A 21,062-nucleotide genomic window follows, 5' to 3' on the forward strand; every position below is an offset into this window, starting at 1 on the left:
GACCCAGTCAAGTGGAAGTGTTTGTTGAGGCTTTGTGTTGTGTTACCTTCTTGGGTGTGGAGAGGTTGGAGCGGTCAGAGCCGGTGGTGCTGTGTTTGGATGTGGGGCTGCTGGGAATGTGGTAGGGGTCAGGCAGGGGCCTCCCCTCCACCTCTGCCAGCATACACTCCTGGTACAGCAGAGACTTGAGGAACCGTGTGTAGCTGTCGAACTTCATCAGGTTGAAGATCTAAAGGGGTGAAAAGGAGGGAAAGAAGTAATCAGAGGGTGACAGAAAATGCAGGAAGGAATGAACAAGCAAAAAAAGGAAGACAAAAAGGGCAAAACAAGAAAGGAGAGGAGACTAAAGGCAAGAAGAGAGATGGAAAAAACACACAATGGCATAAGGAGCCTTGGAGCCCTCAAATCTACACTCATTCACTGAATAATGCCAAAGAACACAGGGTTATAAAAATCAAATGTGTCCTCTGGGGAGCGGGAATGGGCTCTGTAAATTGCATAGTAATCTGTAAGATTTGGATATGTCTTGTGTGAAAATGCTGCTAGTGGGGCAGACAATATGAAGATATGAATATGGAAAAAGGAGAAAGTGGTTCAAGTATGGATGTATAAGTGTCTATGTATATTTTAATTCACATGCGGGTGTATGTCTGACCCAAAATCTTAAGTCAGTGGTGCCACGAGATCTTGACGAGCCCAGGGCAATTTTGCAAAAGCTCCTCTCAGGCTTTGAAGTATGTGTGTGTGTGTCTTTGAGAACATGCGTGCATGTTTGATGTGTAAAAATATAGAAGGTGATGGTGAGGATATCCTTCTAGCCTTGTGACTCTTATCAGAGTTTGAACATCGGAGCTCAGCTGCTGAAATCAATAGAGCTTTTCAGCAACTTTCCGCCCTCCACGACATGCACATCTAAGAAGCAATTCACATCCATGATGCTAGACAGCAGGCAAAGATGAACAGTAGACCTTATGTTGTGTAATACTAGTCCATTTTAAATAGGGGCCTGATTTGATTCAGTTTTATGAGTAATAATAAATGTATCCTTCGGGTAAGGCCTCTTTTCACTTCCCTCTCACGAGGAGGGTCAGAGGTCGGTGTCATCTAAATACAGCTTCTGGAACAGAAGCTTCCCATTCGACAGAGGTGGTTGCTAATCGCCTTTCAATAAATAGGTTGTGTTTTGGTGTATACTCTACCTGCAGTTGCTGCTCCTTGAACATGTCAGGTCGGGGGGCATTGAGTATGTCGTCAGCGAGCTGAGCTTGACTATCTATGTTGACCGGTGTTGTGGCTTTACTGGACAGGAAGCTGTTGTAGATCTCCCTGGCACGCTGAGAGAGCTGCAGGAGGTGGGAGAGTCCGGTAGCAGAGGGAAGGAAGAGAGATAGGATGGAGGGAAAAGAAGAGGTTGAGGTATACACATACAATTTTGACTCATTATTGCTTGAGGCGGTGTAAATGGATGCATGTGTGTGATCAAACAGTGTCTGTTACCTGCTTCTTGTCATTCTCAGGGACGTGGCTAAAGAACTCACAGGCCTGCCAGAACAGGATATTCTCCTCACTGAACTCTTTTTTTAGAAACTCCTGCAGCACCATTATAAGGAAAAAGGGGAAAATCAGGCAAACACACACACACACACACACACACACACTCAAAGTCAGAAGTGTCTTCACAGTAATACAGCAGGGTTACTGTATGGTAGTTTGACAGTCAGTATTTATATTTGTGTGAACACCTGCTTTTCTATTCAAAAGAAATTTTATTTTGTTTTATGTTTGCCATTTCTATGACCGCTTCATATGTTACACAATAAAAACCAAATTAAACAAATTTGTCAAATAACAAATGGTCGGCCTGACATGACCATCAATACAAAAGTGGCTTTAACCTGTCAGTAGCTTGCACAAGAGTCTTCATAATATGCCCATCCCAACCTCCCATCAATGCTGTACGGGACTTTTTAGTATATAAGGCCTTTAATTGGGTCATTACAGTGCTGCAAGATACCTGTCTATCATTTGACAATGTGACACCATCTGGAACAAAACAACAACTCACATTTCTGACAGAAGCAGAGCAGATTTAACTTTTAACTTTACAACATTAGACAGGTTCACTGAAAATCCTTTTGATAGTTGGAAGGAAACATAGTCTGTTATCTGTTATGTGAATGCGCCAGCCCAACACTAGTCATGCGCTGTTATAGTACCGAGAAATAGCGGACTCCCACGGGGTCCTGCAGCAGTCTCTCGAAGCAGACAGCCCAGCTGGCCACTCTCCTCTCAGTGTGGCGCCGGTGGCTCTGAACACTGGGCAGGCTGGCATTACTATTCAGACTGTTGTCGCTGCTGCAGCCCTGCAGCTCCACACTGTTCAGTTCTGTTCACACACACACAGACAGAATAGTTATAGTGGTAGTGATCTCAGTAGGGCTGAGATTCGATCTGATTGATTCAGGGTGGAATTATTTAAAAAAAAAAAAATTTTTGATGCATTTCAGTTTTGATTTGATTTCTATTATTTTTTCTTTTGTTTTACTCTACATGCAGAACTCAGCAATAGTTAAAGTCAATATTAATATAGATCCAAATATTTTTCCAGTATTAATTGGCTTGCTGGCCCTGTGTGTTGCTTTGTTTTTCTCTGTCTGCAGGGGCTTTACCTGAAGGCAGCCCTATCAGCGGCATGGTGTACACCTGGGCCGAGTGTGTCCCAGGTGTGTTCCATGTGCATAATAAGGCAGCCAGTCCAGTGAGACCTCATCTTACTCACACAAGACACTGCTTTGGTTTTCTGTTCAGCACACTTCCCTACTAATTTTGATATTACAGATTTGAGCTACCCATTTGTTTGAACTATTTTTAACTTTAAAAACTTTTAACATTTTTTTATTTACTGAACTTGAGTGTCACTTATTTTTTGCCCCAGTCCAAGCACCAGACTGTGATACAATATACTGTATATCACAATGTAGAAAATATGTGCAAAATCACATATAAAGTAATCAAACTGATGTTCAAACAAGGACCAATTGTTTGCATTATATCAGAAAACGTTGTGTTTATTAACTGTTTATCTATGGACACAATAGTTGTGGAAAACTGGAATAATGAGATGATACATCATGATACGATTCTTCAAAAAGTAAATGAACAACAACATAAGATATTGTACTTCCACTATCACTTATTATTGCAACATAAGTATCCCAAGTACTTGCAGCAAGTATACCTTCAGCTCCACACAGTTGAAAGTGTGTTAACAACATTGCACACGTTGAGGTTTCACAGTCTAGTTGGTTTAATCCTGAACAACTCCCAACAGTATTCAACTATTTGTCTAACATCTTAGCTACTCGTGTACTGTGCATACTCTCAATTAAAAATAAGTTTTACTAATAAAGCACTAATTTAATATTCGTTCTGAGGAGAGTCCCAATGCATTTAAGGAGTGACTCTTTTTCCCACAAATAGACCTCAGGACGTCTATGTTTCTCATGTTTAGACAGACTTGCAAAGCAAAGGCACAAAGAGAAGCTGAGAATAACCAGCATAACAGAGCTTCAGGCCTGATGAACTGAAAGTGGGCCGCTCAGTTGAGATAAAACAAAATACAAGAACAGCTAGAGGGAAGGCATCACCGGTCAGGTGCCTGGGACGACGCAAATCCTGTAAATAAACTAAGGCCAGCATGCTGCCCACAGCTAAAGTCCTGTGTGATTTCAAACTTGGAAACTTGGCTATTAATGGATAATTCCAGTGTGATTTCCGCTTTTTACACATTTCTCACCAGTTTCATGTTATCAATGACAGTTTTCACACAGAGGATGTTATCAGTTTTTCCAAACTGCTCAGCTCATTCACTCTCATTCAGTCTCAAACTGCTTGAGAAAAAAGACTTCTGCTTCAGTCATTTAAGGTAATCTATTGCTGTGAATGAGAGGCAAACATCAATCCATCCATTCTCTTAACCCCATATCCTGTTCAACCACAACACAAACAGGCCAACACTATACAAATTTATCACAACAGTAATATCTGATCTCAGACACCATTTTGTTTTAATGTTCATTTTGTGAAAAAGTTGAGACTTATGTTACTTAGTGTTTGTTTTCGGTTCACTGATTCCCACATTTTCCCCTCAATTTATAGTGAATGATTTCTCTTTTCTTTCACAACTCATCTAAGTCAACAGATAAACCAAACAAGTAAAATGCTAGTACAGTCTGCAAAATAAAATGAAAATATGTTTAAAAACATCTACACCGCTGGACACAACACTTCCTGCCACCTTCATAACTGGAATTGAATTAAAATATTCAAAGGGCAGCAATTGTGCTGCTGTTTACTCACTGTCAACCAAATCTGATCAAACCACACCCACACAGTCCTAATGAAGCAGTTTTTGAGTGTTAAACCCCTAATAAATAATTTGCTTGCTTCTTATCTAATCAGGAATATTTAATGTTATAGACAAATACTTAAGATTCAACACCATCTTTTTAGGGGCTTTAAATAGGATTACTGAATAATTTACTCATATCTACATTTCACAAAGGATACATTTTGCCAAACATGCAATAGGAAACCAGCCGTTTAGAGAGATATTACTGTGAAAGCAGAGCTCAGTAAACAAAGTTACACCCCCATAATAGCAGAACAGAAAAATTTAATAAGAAGGAAAATAAGTACTGTCCTATTTTAGAGATGTGGTCCACAGACAGCATCTCTATAACTATAACTGATAATTACCTGCTTCTCATGGCTGATACCAATAAGATAACCGATAATTTCACATTTTTGTATTTCAAAAAGAAGTTCATAATCTGTAGTTTAACACGCCTGATGGTAAGAAAAACTAAGATGTTGTGAGCAAAGGTGGATGATGTTTTATATTCCTTGGCTCTGCTCTAACCAAATCTAACTGACATCACTATTGTTAACACAACAAAAACAAACTAGTTCTGACTTTTCAAATGTTCAATTTATGTTTTCTAGTAAAGTATATTAAAAAAAAAAAATCACAAACATACTATGGCTTTCATAGAACATAAAGCCCATCAAACATTATGAGTGGAGACTTCAAAATAAATTACTATTCTGGACCTGTACCAATCTATTCCCTATAACTGAATTATTGGAATAATACATAAAAATATAGATTTCCACGATTAATGACCGATTATTTATCTGTGTAAATGATCATGTATCCCTACCTAACTCTGTATTCTTTTTAAAGCCAACATCAACAAAGGTACAACACTTGATCATCTTAACCATTCCGACTAGCAACAACATCTTCGAGCTGTCTGACACATTCGTACAGTTAAGTTAAGCTCATCTGATCCCCACCATGCAGCTGGTAGCTTCAAAACCATTTCTTTAAACCATCTGCATCTTGGCAATCCTTGAAAGAATTTAAGTCACTAAATTAAAGCTAAACTGATACTCAACATCAACGCCTCTGCTGTCAATAATATGTTTGATTTATTGTTCCTACGTGCCTAAAATCTATAGTTTCACTGTAGCACCAGCTGTATTCTCACCTGTGTAGAGCTGGTAGGAGCCTGTGTGGTGCCAGCGGGGCAGGTAGCGAGTCTTGAGGGGTAACCAAGCCCCTCCATCCATACTCACCCTATCAGGGCCACTCGCAAACTAAAACACACCAGTTCGAACACTCGAGTCCAAAACGGGCCACACACACACAGAGCTGACAACATCACAGGGAGGAAGCAAGTGACAGGGAAAACAGGGAGGAAAGAAGTAGGAGATTTGGGGGGAGAGAGAGAGAGAGAGAGAGAGGCTGTTGGTGGTGACCAGAGAGACCAGAGAGTCAGATCACAACATGCACACACACTTACATGTACAGTCACACACACACACCCACACACGCACACACACACACACACACACATCTTTTAGCTTCCAGGTAGGTAAGCGATACAAGCACACGCAGGCCTTGAGATGATGAATAATTCAGAGCAGAGGGAGGGGAGGGGGACTAAAACGCCGGGGCACAAGCACATACGTGTGCACGCAGACACACACATACACACAAGAACTGCAGTATTGATGAGGAGCTTGTTAAAGGAAGGCCACTATTGAGACTAATGAGGCCTGCAGCCCCCATACAGCTATACACACACATACACAAAACTAGCAGAAGCACAGAGCAAGAAAGAATATCTGTCCGCCTACTCTTGTTCTGACATTTCTGACAGATCAAAATAAATCTAAATGTGTAAGACTGATTGGCAATCTTCTAAATGCTGTATTCAACAGAGAGTCGTAGAGTGACAATCATGCTACAATACATGGAATACTGGGGTGGAAAACACACTCTTTATTCAAGGGTACACTATTGTGAGCACTTTCCCAATAACATTAACAAGTGGTTTCTACTCTGAATCATGAATAAATTTACACTGAATAAATTAGCATGTCAAATTTTCAATAACTGATTTCATTCGTTTTCATGTGTCTGACAACATATACGAAACCGAATACATTTCAGTTTTATTAAACATAAAAATGTATCGTGAAGTTTTATCATTGCTGGCAAACCTTTAAAGAGCTAGTGTCAGTTCCATGGCACAGTAATTAACAGCAATATTAAAGGACTTTTATTGGGTGTTGGAATAAATATTCACATCTTTTACTTAAGTAGCAATAAAATACCACAACATAAAAGTCCTGTATTCAAAATCTTACATATGTAAAAGTATATTGGTATTACTATCTAAATATATACTTAAAGAACCACAAGTAAAAGTACTCTTTATCCATTTCAGAATCATATATATTATATTAGTGGATTAAAAGCAGTGATGCATTAATGTGTATGCAACTCTACTTGCAGCTAGAGAAGGTGGGGCTGATTCCAACTTTAAGTGGTCTTGGGTAACCTTACCTATAATAACATACCATAGTTTATTAGTTAATTTCTATTTTGAATTAATAATCTGACTAGTGGAGCAGAAGTATAAAGTAGCAGAAAATGGAAATACTCAAGTACCTCAAAACTGTACTTTAAATTCCAACTCATCTCTAACCTTCCAAGCCACTAAACCAGCCTGGGAGAGAGATCTTTACTGATGACCTCGACTGGCAGGAAGTTTGGATCTAGGCTATGCAAATTTACTTAATTTAGTATTTTACATTGCACACATATTACACCAGCTCTTAAGAACAAAATGGATGCTAATGCTTCTCCGCTCTGCTGTAAATGTAACTCTGTCATTTTTAATTATATTCACTGTTTCTGACCATGTGTAAAATTACAAGATATTAGTCTGGTATTGTGGAAGAACTCTCTTTTATTTTTGGTGTTTCAATAGAGTTAGACCCAATGTGCCTCCTTCTTGGTTTGCTAGATAGTCATATTAAAAACATCCAATATAAGAGGTTATTTAATCCTTCTTTTGTTCTATGCTGTATATGAAAAATGCAAAAAATATATTCTTTAAAAAAAAAAGAAATAATAATAATTATACTTAAGTATAGTAGATGAGTAAATGTAATTAGTTACATTGCACCAATGAAAGTGATGTATAGAGAAGTTGTGAGTTTGCAAAATGCCACATGGCTTAGTCAGCACTCAATAAAAGGTGGTGGTTTTTAACTGTCTGTTCAGTCCATCAATCTGAAACAGGGGAAAGGAGAAATGGACAGCTTTTTGCCAGCATTCCAGTGTTGCATACAATGTCCAGCCCGAGGATCTCAAAATAATAATAATAATTAACAATTTCTATTATTTAAAACTGTTGGATTAGATAATAAATTCTGTGGAAGCAGAAGTGCTTAAGAGAAAATTACTATACAGTCACATCTCTCATCATATTGTGTATGACTTGCGTGTCTCACTCTTGAGCACATTAGAGCGACTTTCTCATAGAATTGTTAGGTTAGTTGTGCAGGATTCCTTCACCTACAGCACTAAGATAACATTCATCATTTAACCTTCACTGAGTTAATGATTTTCTCAATTTGGGGGTGTAGTGTGTGTGACTCAACTGTCAGACTACCATCCTTTTCTTTAATGTTTACTTGTTATGTCATCTAAGAATTATGTCCCAGTAAGAGAGCCGTCAACAAAGCAGCAATATGATTATAGAAATACGCAGCTTATTTTTTCCTAAATAAAGCCAATGCATAGATGTTGCCCAGCCAGGCTTGCTGTTTGTACATGTCACTTACCATATCCTGATAAAGTGATCTATACTCCTGCGTCACAGTTTGAACAGCTGTTAGGAATCATTAAACATTATGCTCCATCATATGCACACAAACGTGACCAGGGTGAGCACGCTTTCCACTTCACTCCCTAACAACACATCCCATCTTCCAGAGACACGTGGTGTGAAGAAGTGGCCATAAACACTTCTAAATTACTTCGAGCTGATTGTAAACATGTTAAGCCTTGTATTCTACCCTCCCCTTTTGTCTTGTTTCTCACCTTCTCTTCCTCCTTTCATCTCCCATGTGCCCATAAATTGTGTCTTTCATGTGCACTTGAGAGGCGTTAAAGCACCATTAGAAATCTCCTAAATCGGAGGCCTTTCGTTATTGTTGGCACACGCTAATTGCGCACAACAGTTTAACCTCAAAGGAGGCCCAGTTCAATGCAGCACGATGGACGAGTGAAGTCCAGATAAAAATGTATTCCTGAAAGATTTGACGTGCTAATGAAATCAATCAACTGCATTTTGGTAAAGAACTTATAAGGAACCAAACATTTAGCCTTTTATTGTGCAATCTGGGCAGCACCCTGTTCTGTATCCCATGCTGTGTCTCTTTATCCAAGATTGGCCACAACAAGTTGTTGTTGTGCAGCGAATATTTACAGATTTGGGACTATCTTTAGATTACAGCCTGCCAACGTCAGCCCAGCAAGTAGAGGTGGGGCAGACGCTGAGCAGGTCAAACCAGACTGCCAGTTGTTTATGTGAATATAGCAGCTACATATTAATGCGGTGTCCAATATATGAACATGGCTATAGGCACAATGAACCATTCATTTCATCCCACTGAATGCTACTTAAAGTAGATCATAACAACTGAATGAGGGAAGCCAATTCAAAAAAGTCAAAAAATAAGAATAGTAGAGAATAAAGTAGAGATTATGAGAAAAATCATAGATCATAGAACAGATATTGAGAATGTCAGATGTAAAGACATATCTACTCACCTCCATCAGAGACTGCTGCGGACTGTAAAGAAGCACAGAGAGACATGGATTAGGATATTCCCTCATCACACAGATGACACATGCAAGCTCACACAAGTACACGAGAGCCAAGAGGCAGCTGTCTGGGAACGAGCTTTTTTGCCACATGGAGACGCAGACACAGACTATGTCTTCTCACAGGACCTGGCCCATTATCACACACACTTTCACATCATAACACAGTCAGGTTAGCGCCCACTCTCATTGTCTTGTGTGTGGGAGGACTCATCTGTGAACTGGCTGTGCTGGCTCTGCAAGAAAACCTCCTCAGAGGGGTGGGGCTTACTCTGTGTGTGTGTGTGTGTGTGTGTGTGTGTGTGTGTGCGTAAGAGGGGAACTTTAAGGCCTAACTGCCCCCGATTTCACACTGAAGTGTGATGTTTTCTTGCATATCTCACAATCACCAATTACAGAGTTTAACATGCATTTAACATTTAAACCTGTATCTAATCTAATTTTTCACTCACACAAACACAAGCACACATATCCAGGCTAGACAGACACAAATTCAAACTAAACTTAGTTCAGAGTCATATCCTATTTCTCTAACACAGACACAAAACAGCACACAGAAGAAAAAAAACCACACACACAGCACACAATGCAATGAGTTTTATCCCAGACATGCTGAGCTGGGATGAGATCATTCAACACAGACATCCATAATGTAGCTAACTCTGGAACATAGTTGAAACGCACTGTGACTCAGAAAGAGTAAAAGGAGTGGAGCAGACAAAAGAGAGACAGGGGGAGAAAGAGAGAAAGAAAGAGAGACAGGGGTGAGACAAGAAAGGAGGGGGAGCAGCAATTAAAGACAAAGCTGTTTGTCAAAGACATAATACCAGACCAACTCAGGTCTCTAAACAAATCCACACTGAGGCTTTAGATGCTGTTAATCTGACCACTAATCTCGCTAATGACTAGCTCTATGCTCAGTCATATGAGGGAAGGTAGGATATACACGGGCAGGTAAAGGTACATTTGCAGTTGGAACTGAATGACCTGAATATTACTCAGCACAGACACATGGGAACCTCCTGAATGTTTCTTAGATAAGATAAGATATTCCTTTATTTGTCCCACAATGGGGAAATTCCAAATGGGTTAGGGTTATTCCAAATTCTATAGGGTTATCTTATGGTCAAAGGCCTCAACTTCTCTCCTGAGGAACCAAGTACTTTCTCCCTCAGTTTGGTATGCTAATTGACAGTGACCATGATTGTCATTGGCAAGTGCAATGCAGAAGACCCCATTAACCAGCCATTAAACAAGAGTTTTAACATATTTGGAACACACAACATTTTATGACAGTATATTTAACTAAACAAAGGGTACTATGAGTAGTAGTAGGGGAGCTGGTATATATCGTAGTTACTTCACTCAAAGAATTTACATTAACTTAAATAACGCAGTTACTGTTGAGACAGGCAAGTATTGCACAGATGCGCAGAATGAAAGAAAAGGTAATTACTTGTAGGAGTATGTCTGTAGTATGTATGTGTTCAAAATATTGAAATGACCAAAACTGAAAGTAGCACTAAAATAAAAATAGAAGCTTCTAGTAGGTTTAAAGAAGTGAGTTTCCACAGCTGAACAGGAGGCTGTAACATTTAGACACATTCACACTCCGAGGAAAAAACTGTACTCTCTGGTCTGGTTTCACACTGTGCCATCAGTCTAAATGCTCAGACCAAAAAATATAAAACCTCAAGAAGCAGCATCTTAGATTCCAATAACTTGTTTTTTGTAGTGCGTGTAAACAATGTCACTTCCCATAAGTCAGTTTTCAAAAATATGAACCATTCTTAAAAAAGTCTCATATTCAATTCATAATCAAATTTTGCATACACAAATCCTGCAATATCCTGACTCAGATTTACTGTACACTATTAAACTAATCAAATCTAATTAAGTTGACCCTCTCAGTGCAGCATATGTGCTGGTTTGATTCATGTGCATCTTGGCCGTTTCCTCACTTGACCAGGCTGTCCGGGCCAGATGGCACAGCTAGCAGAATCAGTGGGATTAGCTATTTCAGACTGTCCCTGGAAGAGTAGAGGCTGGCACCGGCACGTGAAAAGAGATTTGATGTGACTGTATAGCAGTTTATTGTGGTTGAACCGCCGCAGAGGATAAGAGAAAATGACAGAGGCAGAAATCTCACCAGTGGAAACTGGTTACCTGATCCTTAAGTCGATTAGTCCCACACATTTCACATCTCACACATTTATTCTGTGTGTGTTTCGTGCATGTTAAGACATGCTGAGTGTATTTTATATGGGTGTAGCCTATGTATGCATGTGGTCGACATCTGTTGGAGATGTCTTTTGTATGCAGGGTGCATTCTTGCATTTGTGAATGTGTGTGTTATGTGTGTACTCAGCCCCCATTCCCATTCAGCTCTGGTGTGATCACTTCCAGACAGACTCTGTGGTGGAGTGGTTTGGCCCCTGGTCGAGGCCCCAAGTCCCCTCTCCTCTCTTTTCCTCCCTGCACTCCCCCCCTCTAACCCATTTTCAATCTCCCTGCCTTTGTTTGTTCTTTTCCTCACATCCAGTCATCTCACTCCTTCTTTCTCTGTCCCTCATTACCACCTCTCTCCTTCCACTCTTCCCTCAAACCTTCCTCAGTCATTCCAGTGGTGTTTCCCCCTCCTCTCCTGGCAGATCCTGGTCATTCCTGACAGCCCACAGGGAATGACTGGGGTTTTCCAGACTTTCCTTCCCCAAGCCCCTGTCCACAGAGAAGCATGCAGCTGGAAAATGTAATAGTAGAGAATCATGATATCTAATAGATCCCCCACAGTATGTAACAAAGGACTCCTGCCACTTCACAGACCCTATGTGTGCTACTTTCAGCCTCCATTGCTTTCAAACTCAGTAAGCTCTACATTACCTCAGTATTACTGGCAGTAAGGATTTACCAATGGGTCACAGCCTCAATATTGTTTGCGCTTATTTCTGACTGATATTAATGGGGCTTTTATGTCCTCATCATACAGTAACTGCACTGATAAGATCATCAGAAAAAGTGACACAGCAGCACATGACTAATGGTCATGATTATAGTTGTAGGAAAAAAAAAAGTTCCAAGCATAAACCTCAAAATGTGTGTGGTTATGAATTTTATGAATTCAAACAGAGCTGTAACTAATGGTTTCATCTTGTCAATTAATACATTTGTCGGTTTCTATTTGAACGCTCTCAGATTGAGTCAGTAATGATGGTACATGACAGCCATTGCTGGTAATATTTTTATTACAGTTCAGTGTACAGGCTTGGCCAAACTGCTGTTGATTTTTAGGACAGACACAAAATAAAAGACATTCAAGACAACCAAGCATTTGCACTAAAGAAAGTCCGGCACTTTCAAAATATAATCTTTTCAGCAATGAAGTAGAATAGCAGTTTGGGCCTTTTGATAAGTAACAACTTGTGCACATGTGCACTAGGACAGAATTTTATGGTATTTCAGTAAATGTAGTCAAAGTCTGGCTGTCAACAACACCACATAACATAATGACTCAATGTATTAATACACAATGTGACAGCAAGCAATACTGGGTTTTTGAGGTTGGATGTTTGAAAGTTAAAAACTGGTACACGCACAACATATAACAGAAATCAACATTTTTAATGATGATCTCTTATGAATTGTGACCAACGTATGAACATACAGTACAAGCTATGTTTAAGTGGGACATTTTACAGTTTTATCAGTCTAACTCTAATGCCCGAAATAGATTGTAAAATAATACTGAATCAGTGTAAAAAAAACAAAAAACAAGTGTCACTGGAAATATGAGCTAAAGTACCAATTATGTTTAGGTATCAATTAATCTGTCTTAGTTCTGTCCTACCAATTGTCCAAAATATTTTTTATTATTCAACCATTAAATTGCAAATCCTTACATTTGACAACAAACGTTTTGCTTGATAAATGATCAAATGACTTCCTTTTAGCACGTACTGGAAGATATTTAATCATGTCAAATCTTACATGATGCCCTTTTTGTAACTACTCCAGTAGCCTAATAATAATTTAAGTTTTTGTCAGTCTGCGGATGCTGCTGGCACATCTTGAATTAGACCATTGAATTCACAATAATAAAATAAAGTCTGTGTAGAACTTCAGAAGAATGTTTTGGTGTTCTGAGAAGTCCTGTGCTCTGAACAGTGATACAGTGGAAGTGTTGTGGACAGTTATACAATGAACACATCACTCTCACACCCACTTTAACAGAAGATAAGATGGCTGAATCACACATCTTTACAACACACACACTGATCTGAGTCTAACATCGAGGCCCATTTTTGATTCCTAGTCTGCCACTGGTACATGTGGCTCATCAGTATCTCTAGATTTAAAGGTGTCGGTGTTGTATTGCATTATGACTTTGTTGATCAGTAGCGATAAAATTACCCATTGGATTATGTGGTTTTAAAAACAGGATTTTTTGTGTTTACAGGTCACAACATGTTTGCACAACGACATTATCCTGCTTTCAGCTCCCTGATTATAAAATGCCACCTTGTAGTGACATGTCTGGCTTGTTCCTGTTAGGTTTATGTATATTTGTCTGTGTGTGGAGTGGTTGGTCACTGTGTGTACAGGTCCCAAGTGCTTTATTAGCTGTGACTAGAGGGTGGCTTACATCATCTGTTATGAAGCCTGGACGTCGAGTTCAAACTGGCAAAACACAGGGTACAATTTACAGCCGTTCACTCTCACTGTTATCATAATATTAATATTTTAAAAGACATAAAAAAGTCTCCTTAAACAATCTCAAGTTTCCGAGACGTTAGCTGTCTGTGTATGTGCGTCTAGGTGGACGACCATTCCTGGAAAAAGACATTCTGTTTTATAGGATGTGACAAGAGCAGCCAGTAACACTTCACAGGGTGAATAAAAAACGTCTATCTGTGGGAGAAACTGTCAGGGATAACATGCACTCACACACACAAAGACAAGACTGTTTGTACCACAGGAACTTTATTCCTGGCTCCATCACTGGAGCTGTAACGGCCACCTTTGGTAAGGAATGAGCTTCAACTCTTAGGTGTGTAAGCGGAAGGTGAATATGAACTGAAATACGGAAGGACATTGAACATATCCTCTTAGTCTACTCCTCGGCCTGCGAACACTGGCATTATTAGAGAGAGACCACACCTATAACCGAACAACTGACACACACATGCTGTACTTAAAAGGTGGCTTAGAATTCACAACACAGATTTCCCGACTGCACGCAAACACACACACGCAGACACACACACTTCGAGCTGAGGAGGAAGCTGTTGCGCCAACAGTCTCAATGTGTGCGTGCCTGTGTGTTTACTTTTGAATATGAGGTGAATAGAAGCTGCCATTGAGAAGACCAGAGTCACCCTGCCAGGACTGGCAACCATGAAACCGCTCAGCTTTAGCGTAGCTTAACTCAGAGAGGATGGGATGAGGCGAACAAGCTGATTAGGGTTCGAATTATCTTAATGTGAGTCAAATGAGGTTATGCAGGTGCAAGTATGGGTGAAGGTGCTTTCCATGCAACCCTGAGACAAACTTTCACAAATCAAATCACTTCCTTAAAAACCAAACCTGATTTTCAAAAACATAACTGACTAAATCAAAGAATAAACAAAAAACAAAAAAAACAGCGATCAATGGACCCTGTGTGTTCACCATTTCAAAACTTCATTGTTTTTAATTCCAAAGTGAAATCCTATGTGAACATCTCTGGAATTCTGGGATAAAGGCCTAAATCCCTGCGATGCATTCAGGAATCAATATCCACTCTCCATGAAAGGAAGGAATGCAGATAATGTTTGTTTCCCTACAATAGAGCCACACAGGAGATGTGACTCAGAGGCTGAGCCGGTGATAAATGTTTGTTTTACTTGGCTCCTTGCCTTAAAAGCACACAGACAGAGGAGAGAACAAGATGTAAACACAATACAATCTGATCAAATAAATCAGCCTGAACACACTCACAGCTGCCAGCCAACACGCTAAATTAAGTGAGATTTCTCAAGAAACTAGACAGTTTAGTCAGATCATCTTTCCATTGTCTTGCAGCTGTTGGTTTTTTTTTACGCGCACACAAGACGAGCCTTTGAGGTGAAATGTACAAACCATATGACTCATAGAAGCAATAAAAAAGAAGCTTGTTGTGTCTTTGCTTCCATTTGTCTCAATATCTGGTCCCTGTCTCTACCTCTGTTTCTCTCCCTCTCTTTCCCTCTCTCTATCTCCCGCTCTGGCACAAAACACATCTGGCTTTGAGAGGAAGGGAAACAGCCTAGAGCCGTCTCTAACTCTTGTTAGTCTTGTCTCACCTTTACACACACTTTCCCAGCCTGCCACCAACACAACATTTCTTTTTTAAAACACTAGGCGAAATGGCTTGTTAATTTTAACTGTTAGATTGTGTCTTTCCTAAAAGCCCCTATCCTCTCCCTCTTTTATTTTGTCTTCATTCATCTCCATTTTTTGGAGCAATGTGCTCCCCTCCCATCTCTGTGTTTTCCCTCTCGAGCGGTCTGAAGGTAATGGACTCCTCTCTCCCTCTGTGTACTTTGCTTTAGGTAATAGTCCCCTCTTTCCTCCATCTGTCCCTGTCTTGCCGACTTGTAGTGAGCACACAACACCGGTATGCACTGTCACTCGGACTGAGTGACATTCTCACCCGACCTTTTTTTCTCTTTCTTTTCCCCCTTCCATCCTTCTCTGATTTTTGTCAGTAACTGTAAAGAAGGAAAACCGAAGCCAGGATAGAAAATTAATGTCAGGAAAAGTGTTTCTGATGTGGCTGCTAAGTTTTTCCACTTATGGCACTTTGGCAGCATTACAGCCAGACCTTGATTTGTTATTAAAAACTGCTTTGGCTTTTAAATCACACAGTGTTTCGAATCCAGCTTCATTTAAGTTTGCTTATATGGACATGAATAAAGTCACTCCTTCCATTCACTTATTTCTGCTATTAAATAAACTACACTACAAGCTGCGCACTCTCTCTCGTAACGCATTGTTCAGTATGTGTGTGTGTGTAGATACTACTCACTGTATTGAAGTTCCAGACCCGCTTGAAGGAGAGCCTCTTCCTCAGGCTCATCCTGCTCTCCTCTCAGACAGGAGGAAACCCACTGACTGCTCAATCTACATATCTGAACCACACAAACACGCATGAAAACACTCACATGCACATGTGTGTTGCCGCTGACAGAGCTTCTTCTGGAGCTATCTAGGACAGGAAATTCATACAGACAGCTGACTTGAATGGAGCCATGCCTCAGCACGCCTGTCACACACTTGCGCACATGCACACACCTAAGAATGAGCCTCAACTATCTGCTAAAGTTGCATCAAGTAAATATACTCACTGTCCTCTCTTACTACATTTTATATCTCTCCCTCTCTCTCACACACTCCTCCTCCACACACTTAGCTGACAGACTGACTAGGAAGTTCCATTCTCTCGCAGACACACACACACACACACGGCTCAGTTTCCATAGTGACACGCCCCCATCGGGTAGCAGTTACCGCGAGGGGGAGGGAACAAAGGTCAGTCTGCCAATCACACAGCAGCACAGCCTTTACCTCTCTACCCTCCTCCTACTCCTCCCGGTTCAAATCACAGTTAGGTAGGTTTAAGTGTGATCAGATACAACCGTGTCTGATGCTTTCTGCTGACTGAAGTCTTCCTTGTTTGTATATAATAAGCAGAGGGAGACGAGAAGAGGGGGGGGGAAAGAGTGAAGAGGAAGAAGAGAAAGAGTTTATTCCCCAGCGTCTGTTTTAAAAAGATTGAGGAAGTTTCTGCAGGTTTGTTAAAAGGTCAGCTGAGGCTAACAAGGTACTTCACAGGACAGAACAGCCTACTTCAGCACACACTCAACACACAAACAAAGGCTGCAATTGAATTTGTGCACATGGCCTTGAGACTGCACCTAGCTCCCCCTAATTTCCTGTTTTGGCAAGAAAGAGTTTCTGTTACACCTTCTCCTATACCTCCACAGTCTTTCCTCTTGATGTCATTGTCTCTGACTCACTGGTATTTACAGTACAGTGATAGGAAGACACAACCAGTGAAACAGTCCAGCAGACAAAAGCTAACGTGTGTTTGTGTGTGTATGTATAAATGCTTGTGGCTGTTCAATTACAAATATACATGTATATATAAATATATACAGACTCTAAAGCTGTAGTGAATCTAAATGTTTTTCAATTGCCTGTAAAGTAGTCCAGTCCAACTGTCTCTGTATCCCAGAAGAATCAAAAACATAAAAGAGCTGCACCCACTAAAAACATTAGAAAACCAGTAAACATTAAGAGCTATGTCCACTACAATTTTGACCCCCAATATTTCTAATGGAAAAGTGTCACTTTGAACGCCACTGGCCCAAAACAGACATTTTCACTGCCCTCTTTACAGAATCATAAGCACCATTTGAGGCCATAGAGCTCAAAACCCAGTGCCATATTGTTGTTAAAGTTAATGTTAACCTTCCACGTCCCCGTATCATAGCAACATCAGGGATGGCTCCAGCACTGTGGCCCCCTACTAACACCACACCATACACACACACACACACACACAGAGGCTGAAGGCGCTGCCAAGGTCCTAATTGCCAGAGGATCTAATGCTAAAGAGGCGGCCCAGTGGACCCCTCGCTTTTGAAACTTCCAAGTTTTCCTGGTTCTGCTAATTTTATCAAATGCTCCTCAAAGGTCAAACTTCAGGCACTCAGTTTAAGAACAGCACACTGGTCTCTAACACATCTTTGACAGGCCAGGAAGAACAATGAGTGGTGTATGAGTAACCTGTGCTCAAGTTCGTCCCAAAACACATCAGTCAGTGGAGGGGAAGAGAAACGTACCGGGCGCCAACTCATAAGAGGGATGTGACAAAGTTTAAGTTGGCTAAATCCACATCCTGATGAGAAAAAAGAAGAGAGGGGAGGAGGAAAAAAAAGGAGAAGAGAGAGGCAATTTCTCATATCTTACTCCTCTCTTTAGCCTCATTCCTGTGGTCTAGCCAAGCAGCTCTATTTCCTTTGTGTGTGTGTGTGTGTACATTAGACGCATGGTCTTTTCTAGGGCCGTTCAACATAAAAGTGAAATATTATCTTCTGCAGATATCAGATGACAGTAACACAACAGGGCTACTACACACAGAAACAGACACACACATGCGTGTACAAGCACACATGCAGGACACATGTGAAAAGTTAATATTGAGAACATTCTTTATGCTTCTGGAGTGCATTTCTGCAACACTGTTTTAAGCAAACCACATACATGGCTAATATATACATGGTTGGCTAGCCAAGGGGTTTCCTATATTTGTCAGTCTCTGTGTATTATCTTGTTGGTTATTTCTAACTGGTTACTGTTTGTTGTCCTTGCAGATGCCATTTGTTTGCGTTTGGAACATGGTGACATACTAAATAACAAGTTAGATTGCAGTTTTGCACAAACACCACAATATTATATTGTGATATAGGACATTTAGTGTAACATTTTGTGATAAAATAACCGGCATATTCAGTAAATTAAACACCTGACAAATTCAGGGGTTTCATTGCAATTATACATAAATCCTATAAATTTAGGATAAAGTAGTCCTCCTCACTGATTTTCAACACTGCCTGCCATGGACTGATTCACGCAGAGATAAAAGGCTTAGCTACCTTGCTATTAAAGTTAGTAAAATCCCCAACCATTAACATTCCTATGATCTCATTGTATGCCAACATATTGCAAAACCCTATGGGAACTGGAAACAAGGTCTTACATGAAGTACATGAGAGAGACAGGAGCTCAGGAGGAATCAACAGGTGGTTTTCCTTCATGGTTTCACCAGCAGTTACAAATGGATGAAAATTCAAAGCTTGTATTAGCGCACTTTAAAACTCAAACTGTCAACTCGGTCAATATTTTTTCCTGCAGAAAAGAGATTATGATCTCTCTGTTTCTCTTTTTCTCTGCCTTGCACGCAGACGCTGTTATTCAACAAAACTCAACATTGCCCTCTGCTGTCATGAGAGAGGTGAAGCACTGAATAGAGCAGATCAGGAGAAAAACTTCTGCTTCCTTCTAATCAATTACTTTCACTGCTTTGTGTATGTTTGTGTATGTCTCGTGTGTGCTTGAAAACTGGTGACTGTCAAATCTACATTAAAGATGACACATTCTTGATATTCAACTAAAGATAACTTGCATGTGTTGGTGCCTTTAAAAGTTGTGATTTACAGTAGTTACTGGTGCAGAAGCCACAAACACTGCATAATTGTGCAAAAATTGGAAAGAGGAGAAATCTTGAAAATCATGATGACTCATGCCAAACAGAAATACTGCACTAGTAAATAGGAACAGTGGTCAAATGCAGCCCTTCACCAACAGACTGAGTGAAAAACACATATTAACAGCTGCTGCAAACCACAGACTCAGACTGGTAAGCCCTTTCTCTCTTTTGTCTACACTTTTTAAGTTAACAGTGCTGCGACTGACTTATCACATGACATTGCTTGATTGTGCTGATGTGCTAAACTGCACCCATCTGGCACTTGATGAAGATAAAAAAGAAGCATTTGTGTTTATTTGAAACTGGAGCTACGTCTGATGTGACTCCTGGCCTCCTGAGGTGTTTCGTGTACAGGAGCTGCGTTGATCCTGTCCCATCATCTGATTTTCCTTCCCCAACACACTCTGCTCCCAGGGGATATCACGAGGAACACACACAGCGAGAATACACACACATAGAAAAAGAAATGTGTGTGCAGGTTCTTATCTTTGGGTGTCTGATTGTGTGCTTATTCACTTTTTTTCCCGCTATGTGAATGAGTTTTTTATGTCTCTGTGTATGTGTGAGTGTGTGTGTGTGAGTGAGTGAGTGAGTGAGTAAGTGTGTGTGTGTGTGCGCGTGCTGGGTCAGAGGGCCTGCATGCTGCTCTTTTCTCACTGCTGTGTTTAGTGAAATAATGTCCTGTGCTGCTTTCCACCAGAGTGTCAAAAGCTCTTCGCTTAAAATGTACAGACGCATACAAACACATCTACTGACCTATTACACTACATAAATACAATATTGTGGACACCATGACCACATTGCTTAACACTATATACACTAGCAGTTTTTTTACATCTACATTTAGCCTAACAGATAATTATATTAGTATTTCTACAATTAGACATGCACTAACTACTTGGCATGGTGATATTTTCAATAGACAAATTTTTTTTACATAAAATAATACTCTTTAAGTCCCATGGAACTAAAACAAATACAGTTTCTAGTTAAACGGACTGAACCAAAGAATCAACAGGTCTCCCTTTAACTCCTGCACAGATCACATGATCTGTTATCGCAGAGATAGGTCTGAAACTTTCAGGACATTTCCTTAATTGTAGCACTGAATAAATATGTATTTGACTGATTAGCATGAATTGACAGCTCCACAAAAACAACATCAAACAGGAGGTTTTGTTATGCTGTTTGTACATATAAAGCTTTAGAATCATCTACTCCAGCAATGTTGGTCTAAAACAGTTACGACTGTGTAACACAGCCTGGATGCTATATGTGACAGAAGCAAGGGAGTCATTAGAGGGATCATATAGGCTACATAAAATATAGGGAGAGCATTCCAACAAGCACACAGACATACACACGTGCACAAACAGCTTGTTAACTCACTGGATCAGCGGCCGTTCCAGGATCCACGCTCAAAGTTTGCTGCTCCATGAAGGAAGAGACAAGTAATCCTCAGCACTGCATGTGAGACCTTCCCCCAGTACACATTGTCATCAGCTGTTGAATGTGTGTGTGTGTGTG

At 40.2% G+C, this 21,062-nt stretch overlaps 1 protein-coding gene across 4 annotated transcripts in view; it reads right to left on the reverse strand.

Moving 5' to 3' along the window:
• LOC118326772 (regulator of G-protein signaling 12-like) overlaps window positions 1-21,062 on the reverse strand; it is a 44,181-nt gene that overhangs the window by 6,759 nt on the left and 16,360 nt on the right. For 3 of the 4 annotated variants that reach the window (XM_035659854.1, XM_035659855.1, XM_035659856.1), the window contains exons 6-11: window positions 20,925-20,963; window positions 9,194-9,215; window positions 2,217-2,386; window positions 1,498-1,590; window positions 1,200-1,343; window positions 47-229 (exon numbers count right to left, since the gene is read on the reverse strand). In XM_035659854.1, the coding sequence (XP_035515747.1) occupies window positions 47-229; window positions 1,200-1,343; window positions 1,498-1,590; window positions 2,217-2,386; window positions 9,194-9,215; window positions 20,925-20,963 (651 nt within the window). The remainder of the gene's footprint in view (window positions 1-46; window positions 230-1,199; window positions 1,344-1,497; window positions 1,591-2,216; window positions 2,387-9,193; window positions 9,216-20,924; window positions 20,964-21,062) is intronic. The other variant, XM_035659857.1, reaches the window with a different exon arrangement.

The sequence above is a fragment of the Morone saxatilis genome, unplaced genomic scaffold, assembly GCF_004916995.1.
Source record: "Morone saxatilis isolate NCDOM2014 unplaced genomic scaffold, NCSU_SB_2.0 Contig17, whole genome shotgun sequence".
Taxonomy (NCBI): domain Eukaryota; kingdom Metazoa; phylum Chordata; class Actinopteri; family Moronidae; genus Morone; species Morone saxatilis.